Source organism: Rhinolophus sinicus, chromosome 16 (genome assembly GCF_057876585.1).
Source record: "Rhinolophus sinicus isolate RSI-liver-muscle chromosome 16, RSI-T2T, whole genome shotgun sequence".
NCBI classification, from domain to species: Eukaryota; Metazoa; Chordata; class Mammalia; order Chiroptera; family Rhinolophidae; genus Rhinolophus; species Rhinolophus sinicus.
Genome location: NC_142516.1, coordinates 29,013,697 through 29,036,487, shown reverse-complemented (window position 1 = coordinate 29,036,487; position 22,791 = coordinate 29,013,697). Strand labels below are relative to the sequence as shown.

The 22,791-nt window shown below is 43.7% G+C and overlaps 1 protein-coding gene across 1 annotated transcript in view; it reads right to left on the bottom strand.

Annotated features, from left to right (window-relative positions):
• GABBR2 (gamma-aminobutyric acid type B receptor subunit 2) overlaps window positions 1-22,791 on the bottom strand; it is a 337,234-nt gene that overhangs the window by 177,737 nt on the left and 136,706 nt on the right. The window contains exon 3 of the mRNA XM_088793317.1: window positions 12,811-12,981. Coding sequence (XP_088649443.1) covers window positions 12,811-12,981 — 171 coding nt within the window. The remainder of the gene's footprint in view (window positions 1-12,810; window positions 12,982-22,791) is intronic.

Genomic DNA, 22,791 nt, shown 5'->3' with positions numbered 1-22,791 from the left:
CTTGGCACTCAATAAACATGTCAAATGAAAGAATGCATTATGGAATGGACACAACAAAATGGATGCTTATAACCTATCACACTAATAGATCAAAGAAAAAATTGCATAGCTATTGTTACAGATTCTAAAAAGACACCTGATTTTTTCAGCATGCATAACTGGTTCAAACACTGAATAAATAAAAATATAATATCCCTTAACGTGATGAGAAATATCTGCTCTTCCAATAGATATCATACCTTACAAACAGCATTCTCACTGTAGTCAAGAACAAGACGAGAGAATGTCATTATCACAATTTTTAAATATAACTCGAAGGATGTTTATTGAATGAGGCAATAACAAAAATAAAATTTAATTTATTTTGAGTATTTTTTGGGGTACTGTTGTAAACCCTAAGTGCTTTATATGTATTAACTATTTTAATACTTACAACATGTGGTCTACCTGAGTATGTGCCCATTTTCAAGGACACTAAAAAGTTAAATAATTTGCCCAAGGTCACCCAGCTGATAAATAGCTGAGCCAGAATTAGAACCCAGGCAGTCATTCTGTTCTAACCACTATGCAGCACTGCCTCATAAGAAATCATGAAGATAAAGATGTTGTAATTCTGGAAAACAGGAAGCAAATTTATTCTTGCTCCAGATGGTATTGTGATCTACCTAGAAAACCCAAGGGAATTCAGAGAGGAAAAACTACCAGAAATAATTACAATTGAATATGGCTAGTCATAAGATGTATACACACTGATCAATAGCTTTTATATATACCAGCAATAACCACTTTAAAAACATCAAGGAAAACAAATTCCATTCCCTAAGGCAGTAAAAATACTTGAAAATAAACCCAACAGGAAATGGAAAGGATCTATATGAAGAAAATGACAAAACTTTACTGAGGGCCCAATAAGAAATTTTGAATGGAGAGATGTTCTTTGTTGATGAATAGATAGACTTAGTATTATAAAGATGTCAAATGTCCCCTGAATTAATTCCGGAGTTACTGAAATTCAAATAAGAACACCAACCGTATTTTTGGAACCTTACAAAAATTAAATTGGTGAAAATAAAGGCAATTGTGAACAAAGAAGGGAGGACTGTATAATATTCACAGCCAATCAGATGTGAGTGACATGCATCGCTGTCAGGCCTGGCTCATAAATATTTTCCATGTGATACTCCTCCATGGTTATTTTCTTTCCAGAGAGGAACTTCAAAGCCACATGCTAAAGATGGCTGAACTTCATTCAGTCAATTTGAATCCCAGAATGACTGAGAAGGAATCTACCACACTAACCTGTGCCTAACTCAGAACTTCATGGAATAATAGTCAAAACACTGGGATGCCAATTCCAGAATAGACAGATCAATGCAAGAAAATTTAAAAAGTCAGGAATAGTATAAAGCTGCACTGTCCAATATGACAGCCACGAGACACATGTGATTACTGAGCTTTTGAAATGGCTAGTTTCACATGTTGAAATGATAAGTATTGGGTATACTGCACTAAATAGAAGACTATTAAATATTATTAAAATGAACTTTACTTATATCTTTTCAGTTTTTTAAAGGTGGCTAGTAGAAAATTTAAAATCACATTACCATGTTTCCCTGAAAATAAGACCTAGCCGGACAATCAGCTCTCATTCGTCTTTTGGAGCAAAAATTAATATAAGACTCGGTCTTATTTTACTATAAGACTGGATATAATATAATATAATATAATATAATATAATATAATATAATATAATAGCGGGTCTTATATTAATTTTTGCTCCAAAAGACGCATTAGAGCTGATAGCCCAGCTAGGTCTTATTTTCGGGGAAACAGGATATATGGCTTGCATTATATTTCTAGTATACAGAACTGGTCTAAAATGTATATAAAATGTAGTATATTATTTTCTAAAGATAAAATTTAGCATAGGTGTTTTAAGTGAGGCAGGGAAAGATATATTAAATGCTGAAAGAATTATTGAGTGACTATGGGGGCAAGAGAAAGAAAGGTTTGATATTTCAGGTCATATGCTGAAATTCCAAATAAACTGAAAAATGAAGTAGTAAAAGTTCTAGAAGAAAGTGGAGGTGAATATTTACAAAAATTCTGGGGACAGGAAGAGCATGCCAAGCATAAAATGAAAAATGAAAAAAAATGGTCTTCATAAATTCAACTACATAAAATATTAAAATTTCAATGTTAGCAAATAACATAAAAACATAATTGAATGTCACCAGAAACATGAGGTTATAGCTGCAACAAATGTGACAAAGGGCTGATATCCTTACTGTATAAAGAGCTCTTATAAATCAGTAAGAAAAAGAACATGCAATAGGAAAATGTGCCAATAGCATGAACAGCCAATTTACAAAAAGAAAAACAGAAACGAAAAAGATTCCTGGTAAAAAAGAAATTCAATCTTAGTAGTAATCAAAGAAATGCAAATTAAAATAGCAATTGCCAAGCATCAAAAATGAAAAACATGCAATGTTGGCAATGAGTGCTCTCATATACCGGGGTGAAACTAAACTGGTCTGATCTTTCTGGAGGACAATTTGGCAACATGTACAAAAGGTTCCAAAATGTGCATACACTGTTTCTAGGAATTTATCCTCTGAAAAGAATCAGAGATGTTCACATAAAAATACAAATATGAGTTTACTGCACTGTTGTTTTGTAATCAGGAAAAACTGGCCACTATTTCTATATAATGGAAGCTTCCTTGAGTAATTATGGCATATCCACAGGGTAGAATTTTTTCAACAGTTACTGGAAAAACAGCAACAGAGAATACACATGTACCTCCTGTCCCAGCCCAAATTCCTCAACATGGCAAATATTTTTTTGAAGAAAAAAAAAAAATCTCTTAACTTTTAGAAAACAAGAAGACCACCAATGGACAGAATATTAGCAGAACTGTTGCAATACAGGAAGGAATGGCACAGATTATAGGATAAATAAGACTGGGGGAAAACACTGCCCAAAACACATCAGAGGGGGCTGTGGCACAGATGGGCCAGTTCATAGGGTCACCAGGCCCAGAGCCTACAAGCCATTATGAGATGTGGTAGTGGAGAGTATCTGCTGGCCTGGGAAAACAGTCTCGCTGAGTTGCTCAATTAAAGAAGCCATTTCTATAGTAAGAGCAAATATCTGTTTATACATGCTCACTTACATACATTGAAAAACTGTTAAGACGTATGCCTGTAGATGTTAACCATGACCTTTCAGTGGGTAGGTGACGGCCAATTTTTAATGTTCCTTTTTGCTCCTCTGTATCTTCCAAATTTTCTGCGTTGAGTACATATCAATATTATGATTAGAAAACAATCATTAGTATTTTATAACAAAGGAACACAAATAAAAACAAAGAGAATTTGAGGTTTTTATGTAAGAAAATAACTAGTCTTACTATTTTTCTCCTGAAGTACTGCAGTAACCTCCTGGCTGGTTTCCCAGACTCTGGGCTCTTCACCTCAATCTGCCCTCAGGACTGCTACCATCTCTTACCTCCTATTAAAAAACCTTTTGTGGCTCCCTACTGCAGACGGGTAAAGTACAAACGCAGAAGCATGCAGGGTCCTCATCATCCTTCCTTCCTCCCAGCTGGTTCTCCCACTTCTCACCCTGCACAGTGAGCTCTTCAGCCCCACAGACTGTTCGTCGGTTCCTGAAGGCTCCACACACCTTCCAGCTCCACTCCTTTGCTCACGTTGCCTAGCATTACCCAAGTCTGGCAGATGGGCCTTGGGGGAAAACCGTAGCCAGAATCTACCAGAATAGCTCTGGGGACCTACACACTACAAGATGCACTGCCCTGTTAGCCAATATCCTGGGAAGTGTGGTAGAAACAGGTTTGGAGAGACAGAGATTCAAATCTGGAAAAATAATAAATATAAAAATTAAATGCAGAATCCTATGGTGAAAATTCCAGGGGGCTGTGAGGAAGTTCCCTTGACATGGGTTGGTTGGTCTGTATATCCACCTCCTTACTTCTGTTGTGGGGGTGCAGTGAGGGTGGGTGACGATACTGGCCCAGGCCCGTGGTCTCTGCGCCACAAGGGAAGGCGCAAACCTGGGTGCACGCCCACACCTGCTACCTCTTGGCTGTGAGACCTCAGCAAAATGCCTTAATCCTTTCTGAGTGAGTCTGTTCTACAAAACAGAGATGGCACCATGCTGGGTGACTGAATGTCATCACCTGCACACAGTAGGCACCCCATAAATGGCAGCAGATTATGTCATAATTAACATTTCCTTACCCCCAAGGTTCTGGTGCAGCAGCTCCTTCCAGGGGCTAGAGTTGGGGTCTGGGAACCAGGCCCAGGGGCTGTGCTGGAGGCCTGTTGCTGGTGAGGACATTGATGTCACCATAAATGGCCAGAAAGGACCACCCTAAAACCCCGAGACCTCCAGCTTCTACTTCTGGGCCCTCACTCACCCCATGTTCCAGGATCCATCAACCTGGGTGGGGGACGTATTTATCTCCTATCACAGCCCTGGGAAGCTGAGAGTGGCAATCACCCAGCCCTGCATGAGCCCTGGTGCTGGCACCACAGACCCACAGCCAAGCACCTCACCACTCCTTTCTGTTAGTAATTGGTAGGTGTGTGGTGGGTGGGTGCTGGGTTCTGAGGACCTAGCATGGCGTTTTGGAGAGGAAGCATCCACCAGCTCCTCCTCCCTCAGATGGGGCAGCCGTCTCCCACCTATTTGGAGCGGACGCCGGAGGAGCACATCTCTCCTGAGGGCAGGAGCTCTGAGCCAGAGCAAGGCGTCCAGCTTGGAGGTCTGCTTTTTCTTCAGAGGCTGAGCCACTGCAGCCACCACTGGACAAAACCCCTGGGTATGCTCCCAGATCTGTCACCAAGATGGCAGGAGCACTAGAAACTGCAGACCCTGATGGGAGGTGGTTCTCACCCAGGTGGGCTCTTTCTACTCTGCAGGGATGGGTAGGGCAGGGCACCGGCTGGTGAGCCACACTCTCCCTGGGGGTACTCACATGAAGGAACAAGTGTTGCTTGAACCCCAGAGTCTGCCCCATGGAGCCTGGGCCTCAGAAGGCTGAAGGCCTGGGGGGGGGGGGCACCATTCTTGACCTTGACCTTGAGTCTCTCCCTTTGAATATCTGCATTGTACCAGGTCTTCAGGGAACAGCCTATTACTGCTAGTTCTACCCTCCACCCCTTACCCACCCCCATCTATCAAATGAACAGGCGGCCCTCTGGGCTTCATCCATCCCAGTGGCCCCCAAAACTTCAGTCCCTCCTATACCCCCTTAGAAGCAATTTCACTGCATAAGCACACCACCTATGTACTTCCTAGCTTAGTATTTTCCTTTAACCGGTCTCACTTTTTAAATGTTTTCTATCCTAAACAATAACACCCTTGAAGTATAATTTTGATGGGCTAGTAATCTTTTTTCCCCTGGTATATAATAACATAAATACGTAACTATTAAAATCGTGCACAAATCATGTCACATATACATACTACCCTCGGAAATAATGAACCCCCCTCTCCCCCCAGATGCCAAAGAGATAGCTCGTTGGTGCGGGCAGGATGGATATAGAGGAAGCCGTCCCTGCCGGCTGGCCCACAGGCGGGGTCTCGCCCAGAGCTGGCACTAGAGCACCAAGGAGAGGACATGTCTTGCCTGAGGGCAGACCGCCAAGTCACCTAAAAGCATCAGCTTTTAGTTCTTCAGAAGAGTTGGGGCACTGGATGGGGCACTAGGACCATCGGGACTATGATCTGATCAGTCAGGAATCCCCTGCTGCCTCCTGATGACGGAGGGTCTGTGGATACATGGGCCACCCATGTAATCCTGCAGCCTGGAGCGAAGCCGAGCACAGGGACCAGAGATAGCTCAGCCCGGCCGGCATGCTTGGACCTCTTCTCAGACACAGTGGGCCCAGGAACACAGGGGCCTCGGCTGAAGGCCCGCCGAGCCCACCGAGGCCCACAGGAACACAGAGGCCCATTCCTCCTCTACAGGGATTCTCAAACACCAGGTTGCTGGACCCCACCCCAGAGGGTCTGATTCAGGAGGGTCTGGGGCGGAGCCCTCAAATTTGCTCTTCTAACAAGACACGGATGCTGCTGGTACAGGGCCCATACTCTGAGAACCAGTGTTCTAGAGGATGGGAGTACCTGGTCCAGGAAAGAGGATTCTGAGTAGTGATGACGCAGAGACCCTCCCAGGGTGATGCAGCCGAGGGCAGTCACGCAGATACAAAGCACAGTGTGTTCGTTCCCAATGCCCAACACCGAGGCCACCCAGAAGCAACCACATGGCAGGTCCCTGGTCACTGCTGCTTCCAGTAAACTTTCCACTGAGATCTCTAGAAGGATCCCCACCAATAAACAATGCCACATCCAAAAAAGAGTCAGGTAAGAAACAGCAGCATGGGCTGCGCTGAGATCTGTGGGAGTGTGACTCGTCAGCTGTGCTGGCTCCTCTCTGTCCCCACGGCCCAGTGGCTCAGCAGAAGGACTGGGCTTTCTCGGCACCCCTCTGACCCCCATCTCGCCATCCCAGGTGCAGGCAGACTAAGGGCAACAGAGGGCAAGGCCCTAAGAATCTGGCCTAATGGGCAGAGATCCCTTGCTGAACACACATGTGCCAGGCAGCACGCAGAGTGAGGGGACAGAGAGGTCTCGTCCCCAGGCGCTGTGCAGTCCAGTGGCAGTCGGTGATCAATGAGGAAGCAGATGGTGCGTTACACTGCACTGTGCAAGGAACTGGTACAGGGACAAGCCCGAGAGGAGAGGAGCACAGCGGTGTCATGTCTGATGCCACCTGGGGAGGCAGGTTGAGCCAGGTGTCGGGGAGGATGGTCCTGCAGAGAGTTGTGAAGGTGTGGCTGGACCAAAGGGTGAGAGAGGAGGAGACCTCAGGGGACTGAGATGGGTCTCGCCAGCCATGCCAAGGAGCTCATGTCTTCTCAGAGCAGCAGGGAAGGCTAATGACTCTAATAAGGTTGGCTCCTGGGTTAACAAACACGAGGTCCCCTACCCTCCACTGCAGGAGTGTCCCCCAGGCTACCGCTCCATAATAACAAACGGTAACTTTAGAGGAAGTGACCAGAGGCCCCTTTGGTGGGGCAGATGGTGAGTTGGCCAGCAGGAAAAACTTCAAAGCGTGAGGCAGGGCTGTGGAGGGCTGAAAGGGCAGGTGCTTTGAAGGGGAAGCTCTGCAGATGGTGCCCTTTTGGTCTTGGACAGATCAAGGGCCTTGGGGGGTCCTGACAATTGGGGGCAGCCTCTGGTATGGAAAGGTCAGCCCCAGAAGGCCCGAGATCAGTGAGGACCAGTGACTGGGCAGGGAGTCGCCGAGCCTGCTTGGAGGGCGGAAAGGAAAGGGAGCAGTGCTTGCGGCAGGCATGAAACCCAGCCACACAGCCGGGCTCCTAATGAGGGCCAGCCATGGGCTAAGGAACCACAGTCTAGGTGATAATAAAGATAACAGCTGTCCCATGCATGGTGCTTATTATGAGTCAAGAGCTTCTCTTTGCACTTGAACTTTCCAAATACACTTAATCCTCACAACAACCCTAAGAGTTGGATAGTGCTATTATTACCCCCATTTCCAAGATGAAGAAACGGAGGCACAAAGCGGCTAAGGATTCTCCAGTCACATCCCGGGGAGTCAATGACCAGATAGATCTCCCTAAGCCCTCATCACAAACTCTTTTAGCTAGGAGAGATCTTAGGGGTCAACTGGCCCAACTCCCTTATCTTACAGAAGGGGAAACGGAGGCCTGGAGAGACTGAGTGCTTTGTCCAAGAGGACTTAGCTGGTTAGTTGTATCACAGAATTGGGAACCAAAAGAATAACTTGGTGAAGATGGGTTAGATGACAGGACCTGGAATTGGGGGAGAGGCCCGAGTCCCCCTGTCGCTGTCCGCCGGTCCTCCTAGGTACCCCTGCTCACTGCCTTCATCTGCACCCCAAGCCTTGCCTCCACCCTGGGCCTGCAGTGCCCATGTGGATGTCACGCAGCATTCTGCCCTCTCACTTCCTTGCTCCTAATTCCAGTGACCTCTGCCTCCGCTGTGCTTTAGCTACTCACACACAGCCAGGGCCTGGCCCCTCAACCCCTAGATCCCTCCTCCAGCTCTGACCACAGCCTCCCCTCCTTCCAGCTGCCTCATCCCCACACCCTCAAGCTGCTCAGAGACTTCCAGAGCTACTCTCCCTCCAAGTCCACAGGCCACCTACCTGCGCACCCTCTCCATCCTGGGCCCACCCTCTCAGCTGTACCCTCATTCTTCCTCACCCCTCCCCACTTTATCTTCTCTACCTGGCGGAGCCTCAGTGCTGAGTCAAGGCCATTCTCCCCCTGCTCCATCCTGCTGCACAGTCACCAGGCCTGCTGAGGGCAGTCATGGCACCACATGGACCAGGGCTACTCTGAACTCCAGGGCTCCCACCGTGAAAGACTGCCATTCCCACGCTGACTTCCTGAGCCAGCGGAGCAGGACAGCCACACTGGCAGCACGCTGAGTTCACCTGGAGAGCCTGAAAGGGTTCTAATGCCAGGGGGAGCTAATGCAATTGTTCTGGGGGGTGGCCTGGGCATCAGCATTTGTAAAGACCCCCTGGTGATTCTAAAATATGCCCTATCCATACAGGGAATACTACTCAGCTGTGTAAAGAAACAAACTTTTGATACATGCACATGAATAAACCTCAAAAACTCTGCTAGATGAAATAAGCCAGGCACAAAAAAGGACATGTTATATAATTCTATTTATATGAAATTTCCAGACAAGGTAAAACTAGAAAGCAAGCAAATGAACCTGGGTCTAGGGGTGGGAATCACTAAAAATGGGGCACGAGGGATGGGTGTGCTGTAAGACTGGGTTGTGGTAATGGGTGCAGAACCATTCTAAATTTGCTACAAAAATAATTAAACTGTACACTAACAATGGATGAACTGTATGGCATATAAATTATATCCCAATAAAACTGTTAAAAGTGGGAAAAAAGGACAAGGCAAAACCCAACTTACGAAATTTAAATTTTGTATTAAAAAAAAATTCCCCTAGGGATTCTAATGAGCAGCCAGAGTCGAGAACCCAACTAAGAAGGCCTGACACCTATGGACCCTAAGGCCATGTTCGTTCCACTCTGGCCCTCCACTGCACAAGGTCTGTGCCCATCAGAAACCTTTGCACACTGTAGGCTGCATTATTATTTTTTGAGTTAATGGATATGCACTCCTAGAGTTTGTCCCATGAATTAGTGGCACGGAGAGTGTTCACTTAATGAGCACCAGCCGTTCGTAAGCCTTTCGTTTTCATTTTCTCATTTAACCGTCTCATCTCCCAGTGCCTGTGAGGTGGGACTAAATCTCTCAGTTTTATACAAGGCAAATCGGGATCTCATCGTGGGGAAGTGAATTGCCAGGTGTCACACAGCCACGGCTTGGCAAAGCTGGGCCTGGAGATCGGCACATCTGCTCCAACGCTGGAGCAGCCTCCGGGCCACCATGCACTGGCCTTGAACCTCGGTGACTGGGGGATGGAAGGAGCAGCTGGTCCCAAGGTGGGATGGCCCTCAGCCCTCTCCCCAACCCCCTCCAATTTCAAGATTGCTGTCATTTGACATTCCTTCCAGTGCACCAGTCCGGAACACAAGTGCTTGACACTGCTGATCGACCAGTTTCATAAAAGGAATCCAGTTTCCTTTGCACTCATGAAAAGCTGTTAGCCCCTGGCAAGTTTCCAGGGCCTGCACTCCAGCAATGCAGCCTAGACACCGGGGAGAGGGATGCCAAAGCCCTTGGGCACAGAGAGGAGTCAGCTGGGCTGAGAGATTTAAATCGAGAGGGGTTCTTGCCAGCAATACCAGCAAGCAACATCCTGTCCTCAGAAAAAAGGTTTCCCACTGAGATGCCCTGAAACCCTGCGTAGGGCCCTCACACGGCTTGCAGGGACGCAGATGTGGTGCCACAGGGTCAGTACCTGACCCCAGGGAGAAAACACTGAGTCTGGAGGCTCAGGCTTCCAGCCTCTACTGGGCTCTTTACCAGCATGTGTCCTGGGGCAAGGAGCCACCCGTCGTCTGCAAGCCTCAGTTCCCTCATCTGTAAAATGGGAACCATAACGCCTTCCTACAGGATGGCAGTCTGTGACAGTGTTGGGGACCCGTAAAGCACTCAATGAAGTTGGGGCTGAAATCTTACCCTCTTTAGACCAAGGCTTTCGGGTTTTTCAAACCTCTGAGGTCACATGCAGTTTCCATGTGACTGTAGGAAGTTATAGTTGGATGGAAAGAAGGAGCAATGGGAAGTCTGGACTAGGAATCCAGACCCGGGATTTAGCTCTGACTTTCCTGTGAATGATCTTTCATGACTTTGGAGGTGCTTTGAAACCCTGAACTTTGTCCCTTCCCCTCTCTAGGCCTCAGTTTCCCCTTTTGTAAAATGATGTGGTTGGGGGAGGTGTCTCTAGGGCCCCACAGGCTCTGACAGCCAAAGACTCTATTGGAAAAAAGCCGATCCCTCCAAATCGCTGCAGAGTCCTGTGTTAACGGGGCCACAGAGCTGGCCCTCCCCACCTTCACCGTCAACCTGTTTCACACTCATTTTAGAATATTTGTCGCTGCCGTAAAGAGCAGTCTTCCAGCAAAAGCCTCTTCAGTGTTTGGCAATGAGTCATTCCCCGTGGAGGTCAAGTTCCCTTTGTCACTCTCCCTAGGGACTGAGAAATAGAGAGGTGGGAAGCTGAGGGCCAGTCTTGCCTGGGAAAACCTTGCCTTGTTTGGAGAACCACAGATGGAGGGGTCACACACTTCTGCTTTTCAAGCACCTCCCAAAACATCTCTCTCTGTGCATCCCTCTCTGTACAGTTTACAAAGCTCTTTCAAATTCATGACTCATCTGATGTTGGCAAGAACCCTGTAGGGAAGCCATGGGAAGGGTTATTGTCCTCATTTCATAGGGGTGGAAACCGCAGCCCAAAGGAGTAAGGTGACTTTTCCAAGGTTGCATAGTCAATGCATTCAGTGGCCTCTCCTTCCCCCGGGAGAGACGGGGCAGAGCTTCAGAAAAGTAAGTGCAGGGCTGGAGTGCAAACCAGGTCAGGTGATTCCCAGACCTCTCTGCCCTCACCCTCCTTGCCACCTCCCACCCCCCGATGCAGAAAGGAGCAGGTCCTGTCCTACTCGTCCCACTGAGGTCCAAGCCGGACACTGACTCACACATTTCTTCCCCACATCACTCAGTTTGTTTGTTGTTGTTGTTTTTCTTGGGCAGCTAAGCACACTTGGAATGTCTTGCCTTGTTGGAAGGCTCCAACTACTGTGTTTCCCCGAAAATAAGACCGGGTCTTATATTAATTTTTGCTCCAAAAGACGCATTATGGGCTTATGTTCAGGGGATGTCATCCTGAAAAATCATGCTAGTGCTTATTTTTCTGGTTGGGTCTTATTTTTGGGGAAACACGGTATCGAGAACATATGTGGAAGGAGAAAGAAAAGTAGGAGCTATAAGGAGAATGGGAAGAAAGACAAGAGACCATTTACGCTCATCTGAGTGGGAAAACTTTTTAAACACCGCTAATATCCACTCTTAGTAAGGATGTGGGGAAATGGAAATTTTCAAACACAATGACAGGACTAGAAATTGGAACAGCCTTTCTAGAAGTCAATTTGTCTCAATATTTTAAATGACCCAGTAATTCCACTTCTAGGAATCTACTACAAAGATGCACATCAGGCAGGAAGATGTTGGCTGTGATATCAAAAAGCTGTGAACATCCATAGGGATCTGGTTCAATAAACTCCCATTTATCCATCTGACAGAACACCATGGCCCATTAATAAGTATGAGGCAATGAAGAGCTCTAAGGTCTCTTGTAAAGTGAAAAATGCAAAATACGGAGGGTGCCAAAAAAGAAAAGTATACCCATTTTAAGAAAGAAAAAACCTATATTAAAATTACGCTGATGGTAACCACTTTGAGCACCTCTTGTAATTGCAGAAGTCAAACGTGACTTGTATTCATCTTTTGTTATCGGTATACATTGAATATTATAATTTTAATACAGTTTTTTCCTTAAAATGTGTACACATTTTTTTTGGCACCTTCTGTATATAGTGTGAAGTCATTAGGTTTAAACAAATACATTGAAAAAGTTCTGGTCAAATGAACGCCAAATTGAGAGCAGGGGTTCACTTGGGAGAGGATATCGGATTTAGGGCAATTGGTTAAAGCAACCCTTTTATCTATCTATCTATCTATCTATCTATCTATCTATCTATCTATCTATCTATCTATCTATCATACTATATATATTCTGGCTTTTTTTGGCAAGAAATGAAATCGCCATGTATGATGTATGTTTGTAAGCCATTGAAACAAACAAAAAAATCCACCCAATCGACAGTGACACTGGAGTCTTTGTTCCAAATTAGCTCTTCCCCGAAACTTTCCTCACAGGAAAAGTGCTGTTGGTGGCACATCACAATTTTAGATGGTCACTACAGCCTCAGTAGCAAGGACAACAAACCTATAGGGGCAGTGAGGATGAATAAGCCACAGGATTTAGCACAAAGGCACAATGCAAGGGAAGGGTTCACTCCCGGGCTATCTAAGATGGAGGCTGTCACCTGTCCCATGCATAGATTCCTCGGCCAGCAGTTCTGTTTTGTCAATGGTAAAACAGCTTCGCTACTGCTAATAAAAGCGTGCTTAAAAGCCCTGTGATATTGCCCATCCCTGATTCAGCCATATCGCCCCTTGCTTGGAGATGACAACAGCTAACAGGTAGGTGAGAGCATGACCCCTCAGCAAAGCGTACCTCCGAAAACCTCTGCACGTCTTGTGTCAGCGTGCCCACTCGCTTCCACTGGAAGTGCTTTAGCAGCTTCAGGATGGCGGGATTCACCGCATTATCTGATGGGACAGTCCGGAAGAAGTAAGGGTATTTTTTCTTATCAGCTAGAACAGGCGTGGTCGCAGCAAAGGAAAGCTGAAAAACACAAAAGAGACAACACTTTTACTGGTGGGCCTCACGGCTCGAAGCCCAGGATCTTTCTGAACAGAATGGAGACCTTTAGTTCTGACTTGGGGAACAAACACACAGGGCAAGATGTTCTTAAGCCTTTTTATTGTAAAGGTAATACATTATAATGGAAGAGAATATTTTTAAGAATGCAAAATAAGGAGAAAGAAGGAAAAAAATGAACCCCAAAAAACCACAATTAATATTGTAGTCTGTTTCCTTTTAGTCCTTTTTCCATGCACAGAGATTTTTTTCTTTCAAAAAGATTCTTGACATTATTCTACATACAACATTCAGTTGTTTTTTTCCCCTGACTTCACATTGTCCTACGAGCATTTAACCATCCTGTTAATAACTCCCTATAAACATTCTAAAGCTGCATAATGTTCCAGTATATGAAAATACCATCATTTACTGAACTATCTCTAATTTGGGAGCATTAGGTTGTTTCTAACTTGTCATTACTGCCATATTAGTCTACAAGCAACCTGTGCACAGCAATTTTTTCCCCTAAACTTCAGGTTATTTCTATAGGATAAAGTCTGTGATATAAAATTTCCCAGATAAAAGATACAAGTTTTTAAAGACTTGATACTTATTTCCAAAAAGGATTGTATCAATTTATATACCCACTAACCAAGTATAATTAGAGGGCTAATTTCACCACATTCTTGTCAACAGAGGGAAATAAAACCACTTTTCTATCTAATTTTATAATGATTTATCACTACAAAACTGGAATCATATTGTATTCATTGGTTATGCATAATGTTTAATCTTTTTCCCAGGTGGTCATTACTAGTAGTATGTCCTATTTTAGGAATTGCTTTTTCATGTCTTTCGTTTCTTTTGAGTGGTGTTTTAATGCTTTTCTTACTGAGTTTAATGAAGACTTTTATTTGTGTAGCATTCAATCTCAGGCTGTTACAATTGCTGCAAATATCCCAGTTTGTTTGCTTTATCATTTTTCATGTGTGTATTTTAATTTATACTCAGTAGTCAAATCTGCCCATCTTTCCCTTTATTGCTTCTTCTTTTTCTTTTAAGTGTCAGTAAGTTGCTAAATTGGATTTTAATTATCTGTCCTACAAGGCCCAGCTTAAATGTCACCTCTTCCATAATATTTCCTCTGATCTCTGCTCTCCCTTCCCCTCAGCATCATCCATAGAAGGTGCTTATCAAACTTTTTGATCTTTGCAGTGTGATGGTGGGAAAACGGTACCTTGTTGTCAGTCTAATTTGCATTTAACTTATTAAGAGTGAGGGTGTGTATCTCTTCCTATGCTTAAGAGAAGTTCGCAGGTTCTTTATGAAAACTGTTCCCATCCTTTGCTTGTGTTTCAATTTGAATCATTTTTCTTAGCAGTTGGTAGAAACGATCTTTTACATTAAAGAAACAGTCCTTTGTGATATAAGTTGCTATTCCTCATCCTCCTATCCCCCCATCTCCACCCCCACCACACACCAGTTTGTACTTTTCCTTTTGATGTTTCTTATGGTGTCTTTTGCCATATAGAAATTTCTTTTTAATGTGGTTGAATTTATTAGATTTTATGTCTTCAGGTTTAGTGTCATAGGTAGAAAGGCCTTCCCTACTTTGAGATTATAAAAGAATTCTTTCATGGTTTCTTCTAGTCTGTCTGTCATCTCTCCCTCCTTCCATTCCTTTATTTCTTTCTCCCTCCCTTCTTCTCCTCTCTCTTCCTACCTTCTTTTCCTTCTTTTTCTTTTTTTTTTTTTTTTTTTTTTTTTTTATGGTTGTTGTTTCATTTAAATCTTTGATCCAGAGAGGGCACAGCTGAAACAAGACCACTGTTTGCTGCCACTGGCTTTCTCCCCCAACCCTTGCAACCCTAGCCTGGCCCAGTAGCAGTTGCAGATCCAATACAACCCAGAATCCAATTTCAGCATCCAGGGAAATAACATCCTGACACCCTCAGGTACCAGCTGAGGATGCTTTGTGTCGTGCGGGAGACCCTGCTCGCTGCGCCATTTGTCGTGCAGGGCGTCCAGTGGGGTCTCTGCTCCCGCTCCCCACATAACGCAGGATATGGTGAGGCCAAAAAGGAACACCCACGGAGCCATAGGTAGGGGAGTCATACCACTATATTCTCTCTGGCGGCACTATACTCTCACTGGAGGCTGGATCCACACTGTCCGCAAACCGCCATCCACGCTTGCCAGCCTAGCCGCCATCTTCTTGCTAGCCCCCATTCTTTCTCTCTCTTCCCTCTCTCTGCTAGCATAGCCACAGCAGTTATATTAGTGGCCAATGGCTCATTGGTTACAGCTGACGGCCAACTAGCCACAGCTGATGGCCATCCAATCACATTGATGGCCATTTACTACCTGAGCCAGGCACCTGTCTATGTGAGGCCGAGAGCCTGGAAACTTCTTTCTGGGGCTCTGCCCCCACACTTTGCTCCCTCTCCTGCCATCTGAAGAGGAACTCTTTCTTTTCTTCCCAAGACTTCAGCAGAGCAGGGCAGTGGAGTTTTTGTCCCTTTTCCTGGTCTGACTCAGAAGGCAGACAGCCATTACTTTTGATCCTTGGATCTCCCGCGTCCACTCAGCAACGTAAACAGCTCCCATATGTTGGAGCTGAATGCACAACAGCCCATCAGATGTGATGTGGAGCCAGACAGCTAGGAACCAATTTCTAAGATCCCCCCCAGAGACAAACACGTCATCCCAAGACGGGTCAAGGGTAGAATGACTGTTTAAAAATTGGGGGTAGAATAAGGACCGAGGGGAAGAACCTGCAAGGAGGAAAATCTCAGGTGGACACACTGAGGAATGCTTGCATTCAGAATTGTCCAGCAGTGGAAGGCCTGCCGTTGGAAGTAGTGAGATCCCTGTGTCTAGAGGCATACAAACAGAGGTTGGACCATGACTTCGAGAGAACAAACATGGAGGGACTTCAAGGTGTCTGTGAACTCCCAGGAAACTGTATGAAAAAGCTTTAATGGGCCTGTATGTACATAAAGACACACACATTTTTCTGAAAAGAGGATCCATGGCTTCCATCCAATTCACAAAGAGGATCCCACAACCCAAACAAGATCAGCAGGTGATATTTTGGACCCACAGTGAGTACAAGAAATAGAAACTCTGCAGTCCCCTAAAACCTAGTGTTCGTGATACTTCTCTCAAGATAAAAACAACAGTTCAAGTCTCCTGCAGTCACTGGCGGAGGAAGGAGCTAGTAGAAAAATCAGGGAGCAACTATTTTAGGACCCAGGATGGTATATGTGCCATCACATCCCCAAAAACGCCTATCTAATATAATTTGGAAAGTGCTGGTTTTCTGATGTGATTTCTGAATCACACTCTGGTTGATACTTTACCATTATTGTCCCATTAGTTCCAGGTCCACAATTAATTGTTGCTTGAACAACCTCATATGTTTGCCCTGTAGGTAATTACAGTGGTTACTGTTCAGTGAATAAATGGCCCATTGTGTTTACAATGGGCTTGAAGTACAATATATGCCCCAGGTCTAAATCATGTTGGGTGCAAAATATTAACTGGCACTGACATTTTCTGCACCATTTGAGATAATGCACACTTTGATTAGATAGCTTGGCATCACTGTTCCTCTGGCTTTAGCTCCTAAAACTTCCTTCCATGGGCAAAGATTGCAGGTGCCCAGTAGCACTGCTGAACTAGAGGAACCTGCAAAATCATCTAGCTCTGGTGTTCTCTACCCTGGCTGCATATTGGAATCACCTGGGGTGATTTTTAAAAATATTGATGACTTGGTCCCACTCCAAACCAATTGAATCAGAATCTGGGCATACAGCCCAAGCATCGGTATTATTTTAAAATTTCCCAGGTGATTATGATGCCCAGTGAGGGTTGAGAACCACTGATACAGCTCAACACCCCTAGTTTTGAATAAGCAGACTGAGGCCCTGAAATGGGGAGATACCGAGATATCCACCGTAGCCAATAAGAGAGAGAAGCAGGACTCAAATCCAAGTCTAAAGAACTCTAACACCAGCGCACCAGAGTGCGCACGTTCTCTCTCCCTCCCTCCCTCCCTCCCTCCCTCCCTCCCTCCCTCCCTCCCTCCCTCCCTCCTCCTCCTCCTCCTCCTCCTCCTCCTCCTCCTCCTTCTTCTCTCTCTCTCTCTCTCTCTCTCTCTCTCTCTCTCTCTCTCTCTCTCTCTCTCTCTCTCTCTCTCTCGCAATTACAGTCAACATTCAATATTCAGTCTCGAGATAGCTTCTTCTTTATATCCTTAGTTATGAGAGTTCTGTTCAGCTACTCTTCAGGCAGTTCTCAAGGGTGGTTATTCTATAATTTAGTTGTAATTCTGATGTGGTCATGGGAGGAGGCAAGCACAGCACTTGCCTACTCCACCATCTTGGCCAGAAGTATCAAGCTCTTTCTCTTCTTCATGGCTGTCCCCTACCTCCTCTGTGCCTGCCAGACCTTCCTCCCCTAGCACGGTCACTCAGCTCTGGAAACACCAGGCCTCTTGCAGTAGGGCCCTAACTTGAAGACCCAACCCTTCTGGGCTCTCCTGCCTTATTTCACACAACCAAGTTCATTTCTAAAAAGACTGATTAAGGCTTTGAGTTAATCCCTAAACCAAATATTTATTTCAGAGAGTACTTTAAAATTTATTTTATAGTTTTGTTATCATTTCTAGTTGTATTGCATTGCTTTAAGAATTTGGCATGTACAGCATCTGCTTTTGGAGTTTATTGAGATTTTCTCTGTGGCCTGATCATACAATCAATTGATAATACCATTGATCACACAATCAATTTTTGTAAAAGTTCTGTAGTTACTGGAAAAGCAGATTCAGTCTCTAGCTGTAAACTATAACATTATCAGACTTCTTATGCATAAGAGATATAATCACACTAAACAATTATATTATCACATGCATTGTGTTTTTTCATTGACCTGTCAAAGACTGAGAGGTTTGTTAAATTTTTCTCCATTGTTTCTGACAATTTCTTTATGTGTTTCCATAGTTTTTGCTTTACATGCTTTGATTTTATGTTGTTTTGAGCATAAATGTTCATCACAATTATATCGTTATTTTTCAACAACGTGTATCCTTGTCTACTGCAAATATCAGGCACTTAATAGAAAATCATTGAATGAACTGAGGATTAAAATATTTATCAAGGTAAAATAAATCCTTTGTCATTTTATTGCTTTTTGTTTTATATTACATCTTGCTTGATATTACTAGTGAATCAATGTGTTGCTTGATATTAATATTGAAACCCTTACTTTATTTTTGCTTGGCATAGCTCTGATTGTCCTTCTATTTGTATTCTATTAAGATCATTTGTAAGTATGTTTCTTGAAAAGAGTACATGAATGAATTTTAAATATATATGCTTATTGGTATAATAAATACTTGGTCTTGCATTTATCATCTTGTTGGCAGTCTTACTCTTTATAATGCTTCCTTTTTGTTTTCTTTTGTCCCTTTTCATACTCAAACTATATATCCACTCTTCTCTATTCTGGATATATTAATCTTGCTTCCGGTCTCAACCTGCTGGAGTATCTTTTAATATTCTGAAGACCAGTAAGAGATCAAAAACTTGCTGAGAATGACCCTCTGTTGCCTTGCTAGATGGTAGAATTTAGCTGGGCATAAAATTCTTGGGCTACCATTTTTCCCCTTTAAAACTACAAAGTGATGCAGAGGAGAAATCTGGGGCTAGTTTGATTGTTGTTCATTTGTAGGGTATCTGGTTTTCTCTGCCTGAATTCTGGAAAAATTTTTTCCTTATTCTTAGAATTCAAAAAATTTGCCAAGATAGATTTGGCCATGGCATTCTTGATTTTATCTGGGACACAGGGATGCCTTCAATCTATACACCCAAGTCTTTCAACTCAGAAAACACACACACACACACACACACACACACACAATAAATGTATACATATATGGTGTGTATATATAAAATATATATTTATGTATGTTATAAATAATATATAGTATATTATATATACTATATACATTATATAAGTAATATATACTATATTTATTATTTATATTATATTCATATATAGTCTTTTCTCTCCTCCAGAACACCTGATTATCTATGTGTTGTCTTTTCATTCTCCAAATCCATATCTGTCATATTTTCTTCCATGATTTCATCTTTTAGGCCCTTGTCTTCTGCTTTCTCTCTTTTATTACAGAGTATGTGCATATTCAGTTTCATTAGTTTCTGATATAATATCTGTACCACTTATAGTCCCAATAGCAGGGCACAAGGCATCACATCCTGGTCAATATTTGGGGTTATCTGACTTTCTAATTTTTGCTAATCTTTCAGGGATAAGATGGCACTTCATTAGTATTTGACTGTGCAGCCCTTTGACTATAATGTGGTTGGGTAGCTGCACATAAACGTGTTAGCCATTCAGGTTCTTTGTTCTGTGGATTTGTTGAATTACTTTTCAATGGCCTCAGTTTTAAGCTTTATTGTGCCTAACATATTTTTGTTGTGTTATTCACATTTTTAGTTTCCTAGTTATTTTTTATGATATCTCTTTTCAGCCATTCTCTCTTCTCAGGCTATTTCATGGAGACCATGTTTTTCTGCACATGATTGAAGATGCCAAACATCTGCTGAAAGAGTTCTTCTTTATCCTACAACAGATCATTTTCAGAGGTGGACTCTTCCTGTGCTTTTTCTTTGCATTGTGTGCCTTTGATTATTTTTGCAGTACTCTTTCAAAGGCGGAACATTGGTTGTTTCCAATGTACTCATCCTCAAAAGCAAGGTCTTTTCAGACGTGATTTATCAAAAGACACAGTCTGCGTATTGCCCTTGGCCCTGTTTTCTGTCTATTTACACTATTTTTTCTCAGAAAACTAGAGAATTAGTATTTGAGCACAGATTTTGGTGTCCAGTATGCTCTTCTACATTAATGAGGTTACAGCTTTACCCTCAATGCCTGATTTTCTGACACTCTGGATTAACACAGTATATTAAATTCACCTCCTATGATGCTGCCAGGATTTATCTTTCCTGCCCATAAAACTTTACTTGGGAGGTCTCTGCTTCCCAAGATGCAATGTACTCCTAGAGCCTTCTTGTCCTGTTCCCATCCAGTGTTTTCTAGGAATTTATAGCTCTGTCTGGATTCAGAAACGTTGATGAGAATAAAGAGAGAAAACAAATCTTGGTTGCCTCAAAGATCAGCAACTGTGAGTAGAGGCATAGCTGTCCAATTTTCTGATTAGTAGAAGCCCCAGGTCTCTAATTCAGATTGTGGGAGAGAGACTAAAATGTCTGCTTATTATTTTTTAGCACAATTGTTATTTTATGAGGCAAGGTTCAGGGTGCCAGGAGGCAAAGTTTGGGAGGATTTTCTAAATCCAGCTCCATCCACTTTCCAATTTATAATCCAAACTTCTGGAATGTCAGAGAGTCTTAGAGCCCCTTGGTTCTTTGAGGTAAGAATTACCATTCATTTCACAGCTGAAGAAATCATGGCCCAGAAAGGTGACATAACTGTGCAAGGTCAATATGGGAAATATGGAACTGGTCTTTTGACTTCATACCTGGTTCTCTTTCTTCAACCAGCTCTGGGTCATCAGTCCCAGGTGAGATGGGCCAATGATCTAGGATTTGCTCCTTCTTCTGAGACCCGGTGGCATAGGGAAGAGATAGCTTATCCCAAGGCTTCCAGAGTCTCCCCAACATGGCAGGTGGCCATGGTGGGCACAGTGGGTCCTGGGATATTCTGGGGAATACACTCTTAATGTGCAGAATGGGATGGGAAGAGAGCCATTAGCACCTCTGTCCAGGTGGGAAGCTCTGCCCTGCCACGAAATGTTTTGTGAAAATTTAGGGTCTGCATATTGAACATTAAGCGCCCATGGGCAGAGAGAAGTGGAGAGCTAAGGCAACTACAGGCCACTTTAGGGAGCTGAAAAACCAGGCTTACCTCCATCTCTGTGACTGTGAGAACACGGCAAATTATTTCCTCTCTGTAGGTCTGTTTTCTTCATCTCTGAAAATGGCAGATTGGACCAAAGATTTCAAAGGTTCCTTGCAACCACAAAATTCTATGCGTCTCTCTCCAACAATTGAGGAAAATGATTAAGAAGTTTTGTGTGGGTGTGTGTTTCATTTAATCTGATTTATTCAGATAATTGCCGTTGTGTCTCACTCCTCTTAGCAGATATAAACCTGGGTGAAAAATGTAAATACACCTCCCAACTTCAGGATCATGATTAAATTCCCAGCCACTGATGAATTCTTGATGAAATGCAATTCATTCTTTGCCTGGTTTGGGGCTTCTGAGTTTAACTTTTCTGCAGAAATAAAGCATTATTTTTCAGGTGGCAAGTATAGCCAAGAGCGGCCCTACTTGCTAAATCCTAGGTGAGAAACTGGGGCCAGATGTGAGGGGAGAAATGATTGAGGCTTGCTCTTTTCTCTGCTCAGTTTAATCTTTTTTCCATGGGTTGCTGACTGTTTCTGTAATTAAATGAGGGAGGTATTTGTCATCTAGGGCTCCTTTCAGCCAAGATGAATGAAACGCAATTTTCTCAGGAAGCTTCTTACAAAACCCTGTTTGTGGCCAGTGCCAGGGTGTGTACAAAAGCACTAGGCTATGTGTGCTGGGAACTCGGGTCCACTTCAGGTCTGTGCCAGGTCACCGCTGTGCCCAGGCCCTAGAGAAATACTGTTTGGACACAAAGTGTCGCAACATAGATGCCTGTGAGATTAATGTGATGTGGAGCGGCTGTAAAGCATTTCCCAAGTTAATGAGGGAAAATGAATGCCAATGTTTGGGTGGCTTCTTGAAGCCCCACTCCCACAAAAGGCCTGCTTGAGCATCTTGTATAGATTGGCTCTAAGGTTTGAAACCTCTTCAGTCAGAAAAAGCCAGGCTGGAACCACTTGGGGGACACTCATCTTTCCTTCCTATTGATGAGTTTTAGTTTTGAATCACGCAGAGGCACAGAGCAGTTCAGCTTTTACCACCCACTCTCATGGCCATATTTATATTGGGAAGTCGTAACCATTTGTGAAGGAAGTAGGGAAGGCACTCTTTTCTTTGTGTCCCTGTGGAGGAACTGAAGCTCAGGGAGGTAGAATGACTTGCCCAAAGCCCCACAGCAAGGAGCAAAGCTGGGATTTGAGCTCAGATATTTTGACTCCCTGAAGTTATTGCAGAATGAGAACTTGCCATGGGGCAAGCATTGCATGAAGGGCTTGGCATTTACTTCCTCATCTAATATGCAAAACAATCTTATGAGTAGACACTATTCTGATCTGCATTTTTCAGATGAGGCGACTGAGGCCCAGAGAGGTTAAGTCACTTACATTTGGTCACACAGCAAGCAACTAGCAGAGCAGGGAGACTGATTTCACAAGCTCTCTCTCATTCCATAGACTTCTATGCTTCCTTTCTGTCTGTGATTAACAATTTCCAAAGCACATTTACTGCTTTAGACTAACTTTGATCTTCACAAAAATCCATGGTACAATTTCTTTATTACCCTCACTTAATATATAAGAAAACTGAAGCTCAGAGAGGTTAAGTGACAAGCCCAGTCATGTGTTATCAAGTAACAAGGCTAGGGCTTGAACTTGGGAGTTATGTTCTTGCAATGCAGTTTTCTCTCAAATATGTGAGGCTGCTCCTTAGGGAGATACCCAGGTACAAGACAAGAAAGCAACTGGGGCATTTAAAAGAAGGGAGAAGAAAGAAATAAAATTTGCTTAAAAGAAAAACAATGATTCTGCATCCATGGCCTATTATGCTTTTGTTTCC